At 41.9% G+C, this 15,677-nt stretch overlaps 1 protein-coding gene across 2 annotated transcripts in view; it reads left to right on the top strand.

Annotated features, from left to right (window-relative positions):
- The window catches only part of TERF1 (telomeric repeat binding factor 1), a 57,425-nt gene that overhangs the window by 15,869 nt on the left and 25,879 nt on the right, over positions 1 to 15,677 (top strand). The window contains exon 5 of one of the 2 annotated variants that reach the window (XM_033929731.1): positions 11,717 to 11,866. The exons of the other annotated variant lie outside the window; for it this stretch is intronic. Coding sequence (XP_033785622.1) covers positions 11,717 to 11,866 — 150 coding nt within the window. The remainder of the gene's footprint in view (positions 1 to 11,716; positions 11,867 to 15,677) is intronic. 2 annotated transcript variants of the gene reach the window in all.

The raw sequence follows: 15,677 nt of genomic DNA, 5'->3' as shown, positions 1-15,677 counted from the left end.
TGCATCTCAATGGCCACGACTTTGGTCTTGGAGGATGAGATGTACAGTGTCTGCGTCTATGAGACAAACATGGTTCTTTCTTTTGCATAGAGCTTTTTGGACCCCTGTTCGTTTACAAAAATTAGATAGCTCTAAGTCTAATAGATGTTGGCACTGTCATCTTGAGGCTGGGACATTAGATCACCTTTTATTCTATTGTCCATTTATATTATTATTTTGGAAATCAATTTGGCCTCAAATAAATAGGATGTTAGATAATCCGGTGGCCTTGACATATGATACTATTTTATTTGGCATGGCGATGAGAGCAAAGAGTCAAATTTCGTCAAATAATAACAAACTTATTTATATTGACTGGAGTAGCCATTCAACAGATTACATATAATTGGAAAAATTATGACAGATTAAATTACAACTTTTGGTGGAATTCTGTATGTCATATATATAAAATGGAGCGTACAATAGCAACACAGAGAGGATATTTTGATAAGTTTCAGTAAATATGGGGACCATTAACAGATTTTTGCAATGAGTAATAACATTTTCCCAAAGTAAGATATTTGACATGAGGGGTTGTGGGTGGGTAATATTTATTAATACTATAATGTATATGAATGTGTTAATAATTTTGATATATTGTAGATGGAATTTCTGTAGAGGGAGGGAGGGGATGGGAGGGTTTTCTATCCTAATATTAATTCTTAAGCTATTAAATGTAGTATATAATATTTAAGAACATAGGTATTGACTGAAATGTTATATTTAAAGTGTTACATGAAAGTTAATCAAGTGTATATATACAATTTCGAATGATTTCATCTGATACACTTGTTGTAATATATAAAAATGAATAAAGAATTTTTAAAAAAATGAAAGCTATAAGAAATTTAATAAACTTTGGGAGCCATTAACTTCTTATTGTAATGAGTAAACACCATTTTCTATTGTAATATACACCCTCTAATGACTGGGGAGGGGGAGGTATATTTTACATTTTTCTTATTGGGGCAATAATAGAGGAATGATGGGAGGGGAGGGTGGTAATTTTATGTATTGCAAGATAAATCAGAAAGATTGTCAAGTGATGTGTTTAATTGTATTGTTTTATTGTTTGTGCACTTGATGTAAAATTGAAAACGAATAAAAAATTTGAAAAAAAAAAAGAAATTCAAGTGATGTATTCAATTTTTAATGTACATTATTTATACACTTGATGAAAGATGTAAAAATGAATAAAGATTTATAAAAAAAAAAAAAAAAAAGTATGCTAGGTGTTTAATCTCTTCCCACAATCTGGGAGTTGCAGAAATCCAAACACTTTTCTGAGCATAAGCTCCTCCTACCTTAGAGAGTTAGAGCCCCCTGCAGTTTTAATTTCTGCAAGCAATCTGTGCAGAAGTCTGCTCTGCTCCTTTTTCTTTTTCTCTTTTTGCTTAAGTTTGTCTTTTTTGGTGGTTTCAGTGCCGTGAGACCTCTTTGCAGTGGTCTTTTGTCGGAGGAATGGACACAGTCCCGTGGAGATGGACTGCTGCTTCACAGAGAAACTTCAGTGAACCTGTGGAGTCAGACAGCTGTGTGCCACCCTTCTTGGATTCGGGGTCCATTCCCCAGGGAGTTTGCCTTCCCTCTGACCTTGTCAAGGGTTTAAGCACAGGCTGTATGTGTCCCTCTGGTTTCCAGGGTGCAGGATTTGTTTCCCAACACCGGTCATGTGGAGTGGTTTCATGGGGGTGGAGGTTACAGTCAGAGTCCATCCAGCTGGCAGTCTGAAAATCTTCAAGTCTGGTCATTTAGAGCAGTTTCAGAGGCAGAAAATCCTTTGCTCCATTCAGCCGAAGTTTAAACAGAGCTGACATGTAGGCACTGCATAGACTAAATACACCGCCACTGTTTCCTATGGGAGCATAGCAGGTGGTCTGTGGAATGCAGTAAAACTAATTTTTCAGAGTTTCTAAGGGTAGGGATCAGGCCAAATGGGATAGACACATGAGATTTATTCACAGAGAAAGGTAGGGGAGGGTCATTGGGGTGGGCAGACTAGATGGGCCATGGCCCTTATCTGCCGTCTATTTCTATGTTTCTATGTTATCCCCATTTTTGGTGCGAATTCGCTGGTGGATTTTTATCGATCTTTTTTCAAAAGTTTTATTTCTGCCTCAAAACCCCTCGATTGTTAAAAATCATTTGGGATCAGTCCCTAATCTGTTGAATGTGTGCATTGATTGCGCCAGATCCACAACTATGTACCGTGTGCCGTAGTGCACTGGGGGAGGGGGTAAGAGCTTTAGACTTCGCCTCCTCCGGGTCTTCCAGGGCTGGGGAGTCATCCTGTGTCTGTGATTTCAGAAAAAAGTATCACCCAGAGGCTGTTCTGGAGTCTAGCGCCAAACACCTACATTCCAAATCGGGGGACACCTTTGGCGCGGTGCGGGTGCCTCAGCAGGGCCTGGCAATGGTCCCGGGGTGTGAATTTTACCTGGGCTTTATTTGGCTCCTCGGGAAAATGTATACTTCGAACCCAACTTGTTTGATGCAGCCAGTGGGCACTTTGGATTTTTCTAAGCCGGTTGCACCAGTGACAGAGATCCCTGTTCAGGAGCCCTCTCATCCAGCTATGACAGAGCTCGACTGCATTAGTTGCGATATGGATTTTATGCCTCTTTTTTCTCCTGACACCGTTTCTGTTTTGGATCCTGCTGCTGCCCTTGCCGGGCAAGTCAGCACACTCGCCCTGAGAGTTCAGATTTGAGTGAAGACTCCTCCATCTGTAGACAGTTTAAGAATGTCTCTGTCCATCATATTATTGCTGATGTTCTGAAAGAGCTCATATTGGAATCTCAAGTTTATTATTATTCAAGTTTCAAGTTTATTAGGTTTTTTTATATACCGCCTATCAAGGTTATCTAAGCGGTTTTTTACACTCAGGTACTCAAGCATTTTCCCTATCTGTCCCGGTGAGCTCACAATCTATCTAACGTACCTGGGGCTATGGAGGACTTCCCACGTCACAATATTTGGTCATGGACCGTTCTAAAGTGTTGTCCTCCTTTTTTCCCATCCCATCCACAGCTTCTTACGGAACAATGGGATATCCCAGAAGCTCTTTCCGCCTTCCTAAAGCTATGTTTCAAGTTTAATTAAAATTTGATTAAATCGCATTATTACAAATTCAAAGTGATGTACAATTTAAAATAAGAGAAAAGACAAACAACGTATTAAGGGAACAAAAGACATAATTATGAACAATACGTAGCTAGAGAAAAATAAAACAAAAAGGAAGTGGGAGGAACTACAAGGCGTATAGATAAGGAGAACATTAAAGGGAACAACACCTGGTAAAGACTATGGGGCTCATAATTGAAACGAAAATACATCTAGAAACCCGCCTAAATCGGCACTTGGACGATCAAAAAGACAGGTCGTCCAAGTGCCAATAGTTGAAACGGGTTTTAGACTTATCTAAAAGCACCTTAAGCCTTTTCACTGCCGATGTGCGCCCAGAGTGAAAAGGGGTGTTTTTTGAGGAGTGGTTAGGGCATGATGTAGGCCGATCTAGACTTAGCGATAATTGAAAGTTTAACGAGACTGCTTAGACCAGGGGTACCCACACTTTTTGGGCTTGCGAGCTACTTTTAAAATGACCAAGTCAAAACGATCTACCAACAATAAAATTTTAAAAAAACACAACGCACACTGTACGCATAGAAAATGTTAATTATCATTCCTATTCCAGGGTTTTTCAAAGAGGTCAAAGCAGATGATTCTATGCACTGTCACCTCAGTAACCACCATACAAAAATAGACAAATATACCCCCCTCCCTTTTTACTAAACCACGATAGCAGTTTTTAGAGTGCAGGGAGCTGCGCTGAATGCCCAGCGCTGCTCTCGACGCTCATAGGCTCCCTGCACTAAAAAATTCTATTGCGGTTTAGTAAAAGGGGACCTTAGTGTAAAATATAGACAGCAGATATAAATTCAGACACATTTTGATCACTAAATTTAAAATAAAATCATTTTTCCTACCTTGTCTGGTGATTTCATGAGTCTCTGGTTGCACTTTCTTCTTCTGACTGTGCATCCAATCTTTCTTCCCTTCTTTTAGCCTGTATGCTTCCTCTCCTCCAGACCTCGTTCCCTCCCCCAACTTTTCCTTCCTCTCTCCCTGCCCTTTCTTTCTCTCTGCCTCCCTTTCTTTTTTTTTCTGTTTCTCTTCTTTCCTTCTGTCTCCCTGCCTGCCCTTTTTCTTTCTTTCTCCCTGCCCTCTCCCAAGCCACTGCCATTGGGGACCAGGACCCAAACTGCCACCAATAACAGGGTGAAAGCTGACGCCGCCCCAAGCTCTCCCTGCTTCAGCCGACCAGCATTCCTCTCTCCGACGTCAATTCTGCCGTCGGGGAGAGGAAGGCTGATTGGCCCAAGATCGCGTTCGACCTATTGGGGGAAATGCTGCCGGGTCCTGCCTTCGCGGAAACAGAAAGTAGGCAGGACCCGGCAGAAAGAAGAGCAAATGCTTCACTAACCTGTCTCCCGCCTTAGCCCATAGCGAACACTTGCTTCAGGGCTCTCAACATGTGCGTGCCGGCTTCCCTTATCCCCCCCTCCCCCGGACATAACTTCCGGTTTCGGAGGGAAGAGAAGGGAAGCCGGAATGCACACGTTAGAGCCACGGAGCATAAGTTCGCTACGGGCTGAAATCTCCAAGCCGGTTTTTTTTAATGTTCAGCAGCGGCGGCAGCAGCAGATGACAGCTGGGCGGACCGCCCAGCTAAAAGGCCCTAGAGAGAACACTGGAGAGGAAGGCTGATCGGCCCAGTAGATCAGGATGGCAACACGAGTCTATCACGGAGCCCGGGATGGGCTCCGCGATCAACTCGCGTTGCCTTCCTGAGCTACTGGTCGATCGTGATCGACGTGTTGGGCACCCCTGGCTTAGACGGAACGTATACGTTGTGACTTAGGCAAACCAAAAACAGGTATAGGTGCCCAGAAGGTATCCAAAGTAACCAGCAATACTGCAGTTCCACTAGTGGAGGAATATATGCTAATTGAATGTATGTGCTTTAATGCCCGTTCAGTCTGCAACAAAGTACTGATATTAATAATAATAATAACAGTTTATATACCGCAGGACTGTGAAGTTCTATGCGGTTTACAATGATTAAAAATGTTACAGATTGAGTAGTACTAACAGAGTTGAAGTTTAGCGATCAGTTGTGCGGAAAGATTGTGCAGTGCAGCTGCCTATGTACTTTAGGAACAGATATGTTTTTAGGTGTTTCCTGAATTCCCCTTAGGTATTTGCAAGCATGAGTAATTGTTTCAGATCTTTACCCCATAATGCTGCCTGATATGAGAAGTGATGTTGATGATGTCTTTTAAATTTACATCCTTTAACTGGTGGGGAAATGAAATTCACGTTTGAGTTTCTCATATGTTAATTGGTTGAAAAAGAGAAAAGGTCAGATATATGTCTGGGTGCTAGGCTGAAAAGTACCTTAAAGCAGAAACCTGATCACCAGTCACATGGCCGGCATAGTCGGCATAGCAGAATCTTGGATTCAAGACAAAGAATCCCTACTCCTAATCAATCTCTGCCCACTAGGCTACAAACTGATACACTGCCCCAGAATGCCGAAGAGAGGCGAGTCCATGTTGACTCTATTAAAATCTTAGGGGTTGTATTTGATAAAAAACTAACCTTCCATAACCATATAAGTTCTGTAATTAAATCATGTCTTTTCAAGCTGTGACTGATTCGCTCAATCTCTAAATTCTTAGAACCAAAATCCATTAACATTCTGGTACATTCATTAATCATTGCAAAATTATATTACTGTAATAGCTTATTTACAGGAGTACCCCAGAAAGAATTAAAACATTTACAAATAATTCAAAATGCTGCAATAAAATTAATAACAAAATCTAAAAAATACGATCATGTTACCCCCCTACTTCGAAATGCCCATTGGCTGCCAATTAATCAAATTTCTTATAAAATCTCTCATAACATTTAAAACAATTCTATTAAAACGAGTCCTATTAAAGACTTGTTCAACAAATCTCTGGAGACGGGAGTGATTCCTGGGGATTGGAGGAGAGCGGATGTGGTCCCTATTCATAAAAGTGGTCACAGGGATGAAGCAGGAAACTACAGGCTCACTTCAGTTGTTGGAAAAATAATGGAAGTGTTGCTGAAAGAAAGGATAGTGTACTTCCTTGAATCTAATGAGGCAACATGGCTTTACAAAAGGTAAATCGTGCCAAACGAACCTGATTGAATTTTTTGATTGGGTGACCAGAGAGCTGGATCAAGGACATATTCTAGATGTAATTTACTTGGATTTCAGCAAAGCCTTTGATACAGTTCCTCATAGGAGGCTGTTGAACAAACTTGAAGGGCTGAAGTTAGGACCCAAAGTGGTGAATTGGGTCAGAAACTGGATGTTGGACAGACGCCAGAGGGTGGTGGTTAATGGAAGTCGCTCGAAGGAAGGAAAGGTGACTAGTGGAGTCCCTCAGGGTTCGGTGCTGGAGCCAATCCTGTTCAATATGTTTGTGAGTGACATTGCTGAAGGGTTAGAAGGAAAAGTGTGCCTTTTTGCAGATGATACCAAGATTTGTAACAGAGTAGACACCGAAGAGGGAGTGGAAAATATGAAAAAGAATCTGCAAAAGTTAGAGGAATGGTCTAATGCCTGGAAACTAAAATTCAATGCAAAGAAATGCAGAGTAATGCATTTGGGGATTAATAATAGGAAGGAACCGTATATGCTGGGAGGAGAGAAGCTGATATGCACGGACGGGGAGAGGGACCTTGGGGGTTATAGTGTCCAAAGATCTAAAGGCGAAAAAACAGTGTGACAAGGCAGTGGCTGCTGCCAGAAGGATGCTGGGCTGTATAAAGAGAGGCGTAGTCAGTAGAAGGAAGAAGGTGTTGATGCCCCTGTACAGGTCATTGGTGAGGCCCCACTTGGAGTATTGTGTTCAGTTTTGGAGACCGTATCTGGCGAAAGACGTAAGAAGACTTGAGGCGGTCCAGAGGAGGGCGACGAAAATGATAGGAGGCTTGCGCCAGAAGACGTATGAGGAGAGACTGGAAGCCCTGAATATGTATACCCTAGAGGAAAGGAGAGACAGGGGAGATAGGATTCAGACATTCAAATACTTGAAGGGTATTAACGTAGAACAAAATATTTTCCAGAGAAAGGAAAATGGTAAAACCAGAGGACATAATTTGAGGTTGAGGGGTGGTAGATTCAGGGGCAATGTTAGGAAATTCTACTTTACGGAGAGGGTAGTGAATGCCTGGAATGCGCTCCCGAGAGAGGTGATAGAGTAAAACTGTGACTGAGTTCAAAGAAGCATGGGATGAACACAGAAGATTTAGAATCAGAAAATAATATTAAATATTGAACTAGGCCAGTTACTGGGCAGACTTGCACGGTCTGTGTCTGTGTATGGCCGTTTGGTGGAGGATGGGCAGGGGAGGGCTTCAATGGCTGGGAGGGTGTAGGTGGGCTGGAGTAAGTCTTAACAGAGATTTCGGCAGTTGGAACCCAAGCACAGTACCTGGTAAAGCTTTGGATTCTTGCCCAGAAATAGCTAAGAAGAAAAAAATTAAAAAAAAAAAAAAAATTCAAATTGAACCAGGTTGGGCAGACTGGATGGACCATCCGGGTCTTTATCTGCCGTCATCTACTATGTTACTATGTTAATTCATTCTAAACTGCCCCAATTTATTGATGAATATCTTATCCCATATGACCCACCCCGCAGTCTTAGATCATCTAATCGTAAATTGCTGACGGTCCCCTCCCTTTATATAATAGGAACCAAAAGGCATGACATTTTCTCAGTTGTAGTCCCTCAACTTTGGAATACCTTACTAGCTCTTGTTAGAGAAGAAGCTAATCTCGAACGTTTCAAAAGCCTACTCAAGAGTCATTTATTTAAAGAAGCTTTTAACATTTGATTTAAATTTTACAGTATCCTTTTTAACTCCCTTAACCCTTTCAGGACCTTAAGGATCGTAGGCCAATTTTTGTGGTTTTGACGACATTTTTATGGTAAAAAGGGCTTGCAGATGCCAAAAAATTGATTTTTTTTTGTGAAATATCATTATTTTTATTTAAAAAATCACACTTCTGGCTTATGGACAGTGTGGCAAGTGAATCTTCTCGTCAATCTGGCAACGACGCTAATGAATGAATGTCGGAACCAGTTTGTTTACATAAAGGCAGTATCATATGGAATCCGTACATATCAAATTTAGAACTGTAGACTATCCCAATCAAAATTTATAGGATTTTAAAGTTATGGGACAAATATGTCCCTTGGTCCTGAAAGGGTTAAGGAATTAAGCAGCAACAAGCCCTTTCCTTTTGGTTTTTTTCCTTATTTGTCTTTCGTTCCTATCCGAATTGTATTTCTAACCCTATTTCCTTTTGTCTTCTGTTTGTCTCTTTTTAATATGCCAATTATTAGTTGATGTTTCTTTGTAATTTGGTGGTTTTTTAAAAAAAAATATTAATGGTATTGTTAATGGCATTTTTATTATGTTCATGCTCTTTTTTATATATATATTGTAAACTCACTTAGAAATTAGATAAGCGTTTAAATCAAATTTTAATAAAACCTTCAACTATACAGATCTTCTCTCTCCGTGAAGCTAATGGATAGCAGCAATGAGCCAGGATCAGAATACATGGTCTGCTGCTTGAGCAATCCTGGAGGAGGAAATGACTAACAAAGTGGAATCTAGTGGAAGTTAAATTACTTAACTTGATCATACACTGCTCTAAGGTCTTCTCTGAACTGATACTTCTGGGAGACATGAATTTGTACCTGGAAGACGACAATGACCCCAAGTTTCATGCTTTCAAGGATGTACTGTCTCATCTTTACATCTTCCCCCTAGAACCAACTCACAAGAGAGGCCACAGTTTGGATATTGTATCCACCATATCAGCTGGACTAAGCCTTCCCTTAGTTGGCCACACCAGCTGGGAGCCAGTCATCTGGCCAAACCATCATCTCCTCACCTTCACTTTGAAAGTACAGGCAGTCCCCGTTTTATGAACATCCAACATACATTGGACTCGTACTTACGAACGGGGGTCCTGTTCTACCTTCAATGTCCCACGAGCCCCTCTCCCTCCCGAGTTCCATCTTGCCCCCTCTCTCCTTCCATTCTGTGCCTCAAATACAAGCTTTCTTCTGGCGGGTGTTTACCTTCTGTCTGGCTCCCTCCTTCCTGCCGTAGTTGTTTCTCTGTACAAAGCTTCAGGCAGCGGCTCCTACATGTGTCCCGCGGCTGAGCCGGAAGCCTTCTCTTTGACATGGCTTGGGGTGTAACTTGGTTTTGAAACACTAAAGCCCAGAGAGGCTACTACAGCAACCCCTAATAGCTGTAAAGCAACAGAGAGTGAATCTCAGAGAATACTTTCCTCCAGTCCTTAGCACTAGTAAAGATACTATTATCTAGGCATGCTGCCTAGAATGAAAAATTTACAGAGGCAGTAAAATAAATATGATTGATTAAAACATTAAATATAACCATTTTAAGAATGTTGGCTTAGTACCTTCATGCATAAATGGTATACTTATGTAAGTGCAGACTTCACAAAGCCACTATTTATAGATTAATGTCTTTAGGATATAGATTGGGTGATCAGAAAATATTATTGAATTTCCAATTTTGAACAGGTTTATTCACTTTTAGTCTAATAATGGGACTTATAATTAATCTACAAACTAAGGGGTCCTTTTACTAAGAATAGGTAAAAGGTGGCATTGATATACTCCTACACGTTACAACCATTTTTATCGTGACTAAAAGTAGTCTATTTTTTTGCATTAATGGCCATGTTCTAATGTGCACAATAATAAAGACCCCTAATTTCCCACTGGATATGAAAGAGTGCAAAAAATATATCATTAACTAACTGGAAGGGCCTCAGTAATCGAGCCTACGCAAATCATAGACTCTGACCATACAAGTCTGTGTGCTTCCCCGGCTCCTTAGCTCTAATCATCGGCAACCTTCCAGTCCCTTACCTCAACTAAAAGGGTTTTAAATTTATTGTAAGTAAATTCCTAAAAATTTTTTTATCTTTTTATTTAAATTTATTTCGAATAACTTATTCTAAAATATCGGCTTTCTAAAAACCTAAATTCTCTAAATAGATACACTAGGAAATAGTGCATCTATTTAGAGAATTTAGGTTTTTAGAAAGCCAATATTTTAGAATAAGTTATTCGAAATAAATTTAAATAAAAAGATAAAAAAATTTTTAGGAATTTACTTACAATAAATTTAAAACCCTTTTAGTTGAGGTAAGGGACTGGAAGGTTGCCGATGATTAGAGCTAAGGAGCCGGGGAAGCACACAGACTTGTATGGTCAGAGTCTATGATTTGCGTAGGCTCGATTACTGAGGCCCTTCCAGTTAGTTAATGATATATTTTTTGCACTCTTTCATATCCAGTGGGAAATTAGGGGTCTTTATTATTGTGAATATTATTCTCACTAAGGGATTTGAGTATAGCATGTTCTAATGTGGCCATGTTTTACAATTACTGTATATACTCGGGTATATACAGTATAAAAATGGGTATCCCGGATTATATTCAGACCAGTGCCCCCCACCTTCCCCTTCCAGACTTATTGCAGGCCTCCGCTGGCCACCAGGCTCTGCCCTGTCACCCCTCCCTGCCCATCATACCTCCTCTGCCGCTGAAATCCCTAGTGGTCCAGAGATGTAGCGGGCAGGAGCGAGGCGTGAGTCGCTGCCTAGTACCAAGCAGGAGGGCGCTGTGGTGCTGCTGCTCTGCGCTGAGCAGCTTCCTGAATGGCTTCCGCAAAATCTCACGAGAATTCACGGGAGCCATTCAGGAAGCCGCTTAGCACTAAGCAGCAGTACGCTCCTGCTTGATACTGCTCAGTGGTTGAAGCCGAAATTTGTGGCAGCCAGCGACCAACCGGAAAGCTCACTCCTACCTTCTGCACCTCTTGACCACCAGGGATTCCAATGGCAGAGGAGGTATGATGGACAGGGCAGGGAGGGGGGAGAGGGTGGCGAGCCTGGGAGGGAAGGAGGGAAAGGGGCTGTGTGCAGTGCCTGGCAGGGAGGGGGCTGGATGCAGATCCTGACAGAGGAAGGAGGGAAGGGGGCTGGGTGCAGAGCTTAACAGAGGAAGGAGGGAAGGGGGCTGGGTGCAGAGCCTGACAGGGGAGGGAGGAGGCACTGGGTACAGATCCTGGCAGGGTACTTGAATATTAAACCGCCTGACATATTCTAGTCAACCATTTTTCCTCCTTTATGTGGGGGGGAAATGGGGGTCTCGACATATTCGTATCGACTTATACTACGCGAGCACTTGTCACTATCTATTTTGAAGGTGGTAAGGGCTTCTATGGTATCTATGCACTAACTAGTTAAGTGTCTGGTAATGTAAATGTACTTTCTGGTTTGCACAGGAATATACACTTTTGCCCCCTGACACATCACTCAAAAATTTTTTACAAAAATGAATTAGCATGCACAAATTTCCAAGTTATCACAGGCTACCTGAGCGCAAACCATTTTTTCCTGCATTAGGTGCACATTAATGCTTTAATACAGCTTAGTAAAAGTACCCCTAAGTTTTATATTTGTCATAAATAAAAGTTATTTCTTTATATGAAAATCTTTTTTTTTAAACTTTACCTTGTAGTCATTAAGAATGAAGATGGCTGTTATTATCAATGGAAAAGACCCATATCATCCATTTCTTCAGATCTTCAGCTATAATCGTATGATGAACAAAATTAAATCTTATGTTGGTGTGTTCTTGAATGAAAGCCCTTCAGACTTTCTTATGACGGTATGTATTTAAATAAAAATTAAGCATATTTATGAGCAGTTTTGCATTAACATCATGACATGGTTATCTGTTGGATAATCAGAATGATAGGATAATCTACAATTTATTGCAGATCCTCATAAATAAGCAAATACATCCAAAACAGCCCATGATTCAGCAGAAAACTGCCTGCCTCAGGGATCAAAAGCTGTATGTTGAAAAAAAAATTTAAAAAATAAAAAATATAAGAAATGTCCTAAAAAATTTAAAACTAAATTATACAATACATACGTTCTCTCAGACTTCCATGGCAGGCTTCATGAATGTTGTAGTCTTCAGGGTCTTGCCACATCTGGGTAGATAGAACTGATGTTTCAGCCATCAGGGTGTGTTGTGAGGTCTTCATTTTTGTCTTTTATATATAGTGGGTTCTCAAACCTGATTGGCATGGGCTTGAGGTGGGAAAGTCCATTGGTCATAAATTTAAAACCAGAGGACATAATTTGAAGTGACATGTTTGGTACTAGATTTTTTTATGTGTGTTCAGCAAAACATCTAAACTCAGATTTAAGTCATATTGAAAATGCCCCTCCACACATGTAGCACCTAGTCATTATACATACTTCAACTGAGGGGGGGAGGGAGAGTATGGTGCAGTGGTCAAAGATGCAGCCTCAGCACCCTGAGGTTACGGGTTCAAACCCATGTTGCTCTTTGTGACCCTGGGCAAGTTACTTAATCCCCTCATTGCCCCATATACATTAGATAGATTATAAGCCCACCGGGACAGACAGGGAAAAATGCTTGAGTACCTGAATAAATTCATGTAAACCATTCTGGGAGAATGGTATAGAAAATTAAATAGTTAGATAATTAAATAAATAACTACATTAGCGGATGTCACTGGATGGCCCATTGAAAACTGCTTGAAGAACTTTTATAAAGTTTGCGACCGCTGCACTGCACATGAGTGAGTGCCTTCCCGCCCAACATAGTTCTAAGTTTTCCGTAGAGCCGAGAAGTCCTTATTTCGACGCTTTGCGCGAAGAGTTAGTTAACTATACCGTAAACCGCGGCTCGTGTATTTTCTTTACAGGGTTGCTGTGTTTCTTTTTGCATTTTATTTTTAAAAAAATTATAAGCTTTGTTTGTTTTTTTCCTCATGTCACGGCAGGGCCTACTCCGCAGCCTCAGCCTGTGGGCTTCGATTTAGCCACGGCAGTTTTTCCTTTTTATGTCACAGGCTTCAAGAAGTGTAGCCGGTGTCAACGTGCGATCTCTCTCACTGACCCACACAAGTGGTGTGTTCATTGTTTAGGACCTGACCATCATCCGGACTCGTGCGCCCGCTGTGCTATACTTCAACATCGGGCTTTCAAACATGTTCGAGTTCAGCTTGAAAAAAAAATATTCGGTGGCATGGATTGGCCTTTGCCTAAGGCCCTGACCCCAATTCCAACCCCGACCTCAACTTCCACTCAAGCAAAGTCTTCTATGGGGCAAATACCTTTGATCTCGACCTTAATCAAACCTTCCTTATTCGGCAAGTCCTCGTCTTCGGGGAAATCAGCTAAATCTTCGCCTGAGGAGCCGTTATCCTCACTGTCTCCCTCAGATAAGATAGCCAAGTCAACTCCTCCGGGGATGCCATCCTTAGAACCGGTGGTTTTGAATCTGCCCAGGAAATGTGTCTCAAAATCGAGGCAGCGTTCTTTCTCGAGGTCATCTTCCTCAGAGACTGTAGCCACACCAAATATACCAGATTCATTGGTCTCGGTGCCAGTTTTGCAGAATATGCTGGCAACTCTTCTATATCAGGAGTTTGGTAACATGCCCAATTAACTCCTGCCTCGACTCCTGCCCCGACTCCTGCAGTCAAGCCTGAGCACTCAGCAGTATTTCAAGGAGTCGAGTCCTTGGCAGTGCCTCAAGCTCAACCTAGTCACTCTATACAAGGAGTTGAGTCCTTATGAGTGCCTCGAGCTGAATCTACCCACTCTGTGCAAGGAGTTGAGTCCTTAAGAGTGCCTCGAGATACCGTGACACAAGGAGCTGAGTTCTTTTTGGTATCTCAACGTCGTTCTCCGACCTCCAGTCCTCCCTCCTCACATATGGCATTGCCCTTTTCGAGGCATAGAACGAGGACTCCTTGACATTCATCTTCCAGGCTGGATCTGACTCAATCATGGGACTGTGATTCAAGGCCTACTTCTCCACATCATATGTTGAGGTCTTCGAGGCCCAGGTCTTCTTCTCGAGACAGGTCTCGTTTATCGAGGCATCAAGACTCTTTGAGACCACCAACTCCTCGGTCGAGGAGATCTGTTCCAGAACCTCATCACTCTCGTCGGTCGAGTTCTTCTCCTGCAAGGTTCTCTTCACATCCCATGAGTGGGTCATCTTTACCTATGGATTCAGATCTCAGGTATCAATACTCCAGAGAGGCTTTACCCTCATTCTCTGCGATGAGAGCTATATCGAGGTCACCTTCTCCTCCATGAGGTCATACCTCTTCAGATCAGGTATCGTTTACCAAGTTTCTCTGCCAAATGAGTAAAGATCTTAACATCACTTTGGAATCTGACTCAAAATACTCTAAGGAGTATTTGGAAGAACTGGGTATGCCGCATCTTTCTAGGGAGTCTCTCAAATTACCCTGAATGGCATTCTTTCTCAAACCTTCAAAAGAAATCTTGAGACACCATATTCCGTACCTGCTGTGCCAGCAAAGTTGGAATCTTGATACAGGATGGTCCACTCTAAGGGATTTGAGAAGTCTCAATTATCCCATCAGTCTCTTCTCGTTGAGTCTTCTTTAAAAAGAACCAATCCTGCAAAGATTTATGCCACCATCCCTCCTGGAAGAGAGGGCAGGACCATGGACAAGTTTGGTTGTCAGTTGTATCAAAATTCAATGAGACAAACTGAATTTTGAACTACAACTTTGTCTTCACATCTTATCTCAAGCATTTGGTCAATGCCATGCCTGACTTTTTCAAATATCTTCCTCAACTTTGAATTCCAGAGTTTTAACAAATGCATACCACTCTGGGTCAACTTCGCATGCATATGGTTCAAGCTGCATATGATGTGTTTGAAATGTCCTCTAGAGTCACTGCATTCTCGGTGGCGATGCGCCGTCTTGCCTGGCTCCACACTGTGGATATGGACCCGAATCTTCAGGATTGCCTAGCTAACATTCCATGCCAGGGCAATGAATTGTTTGATGACTCTATTGAAGCAGCTACAAAGCGCTTATCTGACCATGAGAAGTCGTTTGCTTCTATCAGGCCAAAGCCAAAGCCTTCCACTGCCAAGGGTTATAGGCCTTCTCCATCCTACCAGAGGTGTTTTCCTCAGAAGGCAGCTCCTTATTCAAGGCTGCCTCCTATAAAACAACAGTAGCAAAAACCTCAGACTTCTGCTGCACCTAAAGCCTCTCAGTCTTTTTGACCATCTAAAACAGAGCATAACTTCAATCGTTCTGCCTCCGTCCTCTCCCCTTCCCATTGGAGGTCGTCGCCATCTTTTTTACTAACAATGGGAGCTCATTATATCCGACCTCTGGGTCCTTTATCAGGGAAGGTTACTCTCTTCACTTATACAGGTTCCACCAGATCTTCCCCCAAGAGAGTATCCTTCCAATCCTTCGCAGACCGCCCTTCTTCTTCAGGAAGCTCAAGCTCTGCTTCGTCTTCGTGCCATCGAGGAAGTTCCCCCGGAACAGCAGAACAGGGTTTTTACTCCCATTACTTCCTAGTTCCGAAGAAGATGGGGGATCTGTGACCTATATTGGACCTCAAAGCACTCAACAAATTTCTTGTCAGAGAAA

Source organism: Geotrypetes seraphini, chromosome 2 (genome assembly GCF_902459505.1).
Source record: "Geotrypetes seraphini chromosome 2, aGeoSer1.1, whole genome shotgun sequence".
Taxonomy (NCBI): domain Eukaryota; kingdom Metazoa; phylum Chordata; class Amphibia; order Gymnophiona; family Dermophiidae; genus Geotrypetes; species Geotrypetes seraphini.
Note: the sequence above shows the minus strand (reverse complement) of the source record. Positions and strands in the feature narration are given on the sequence as shown.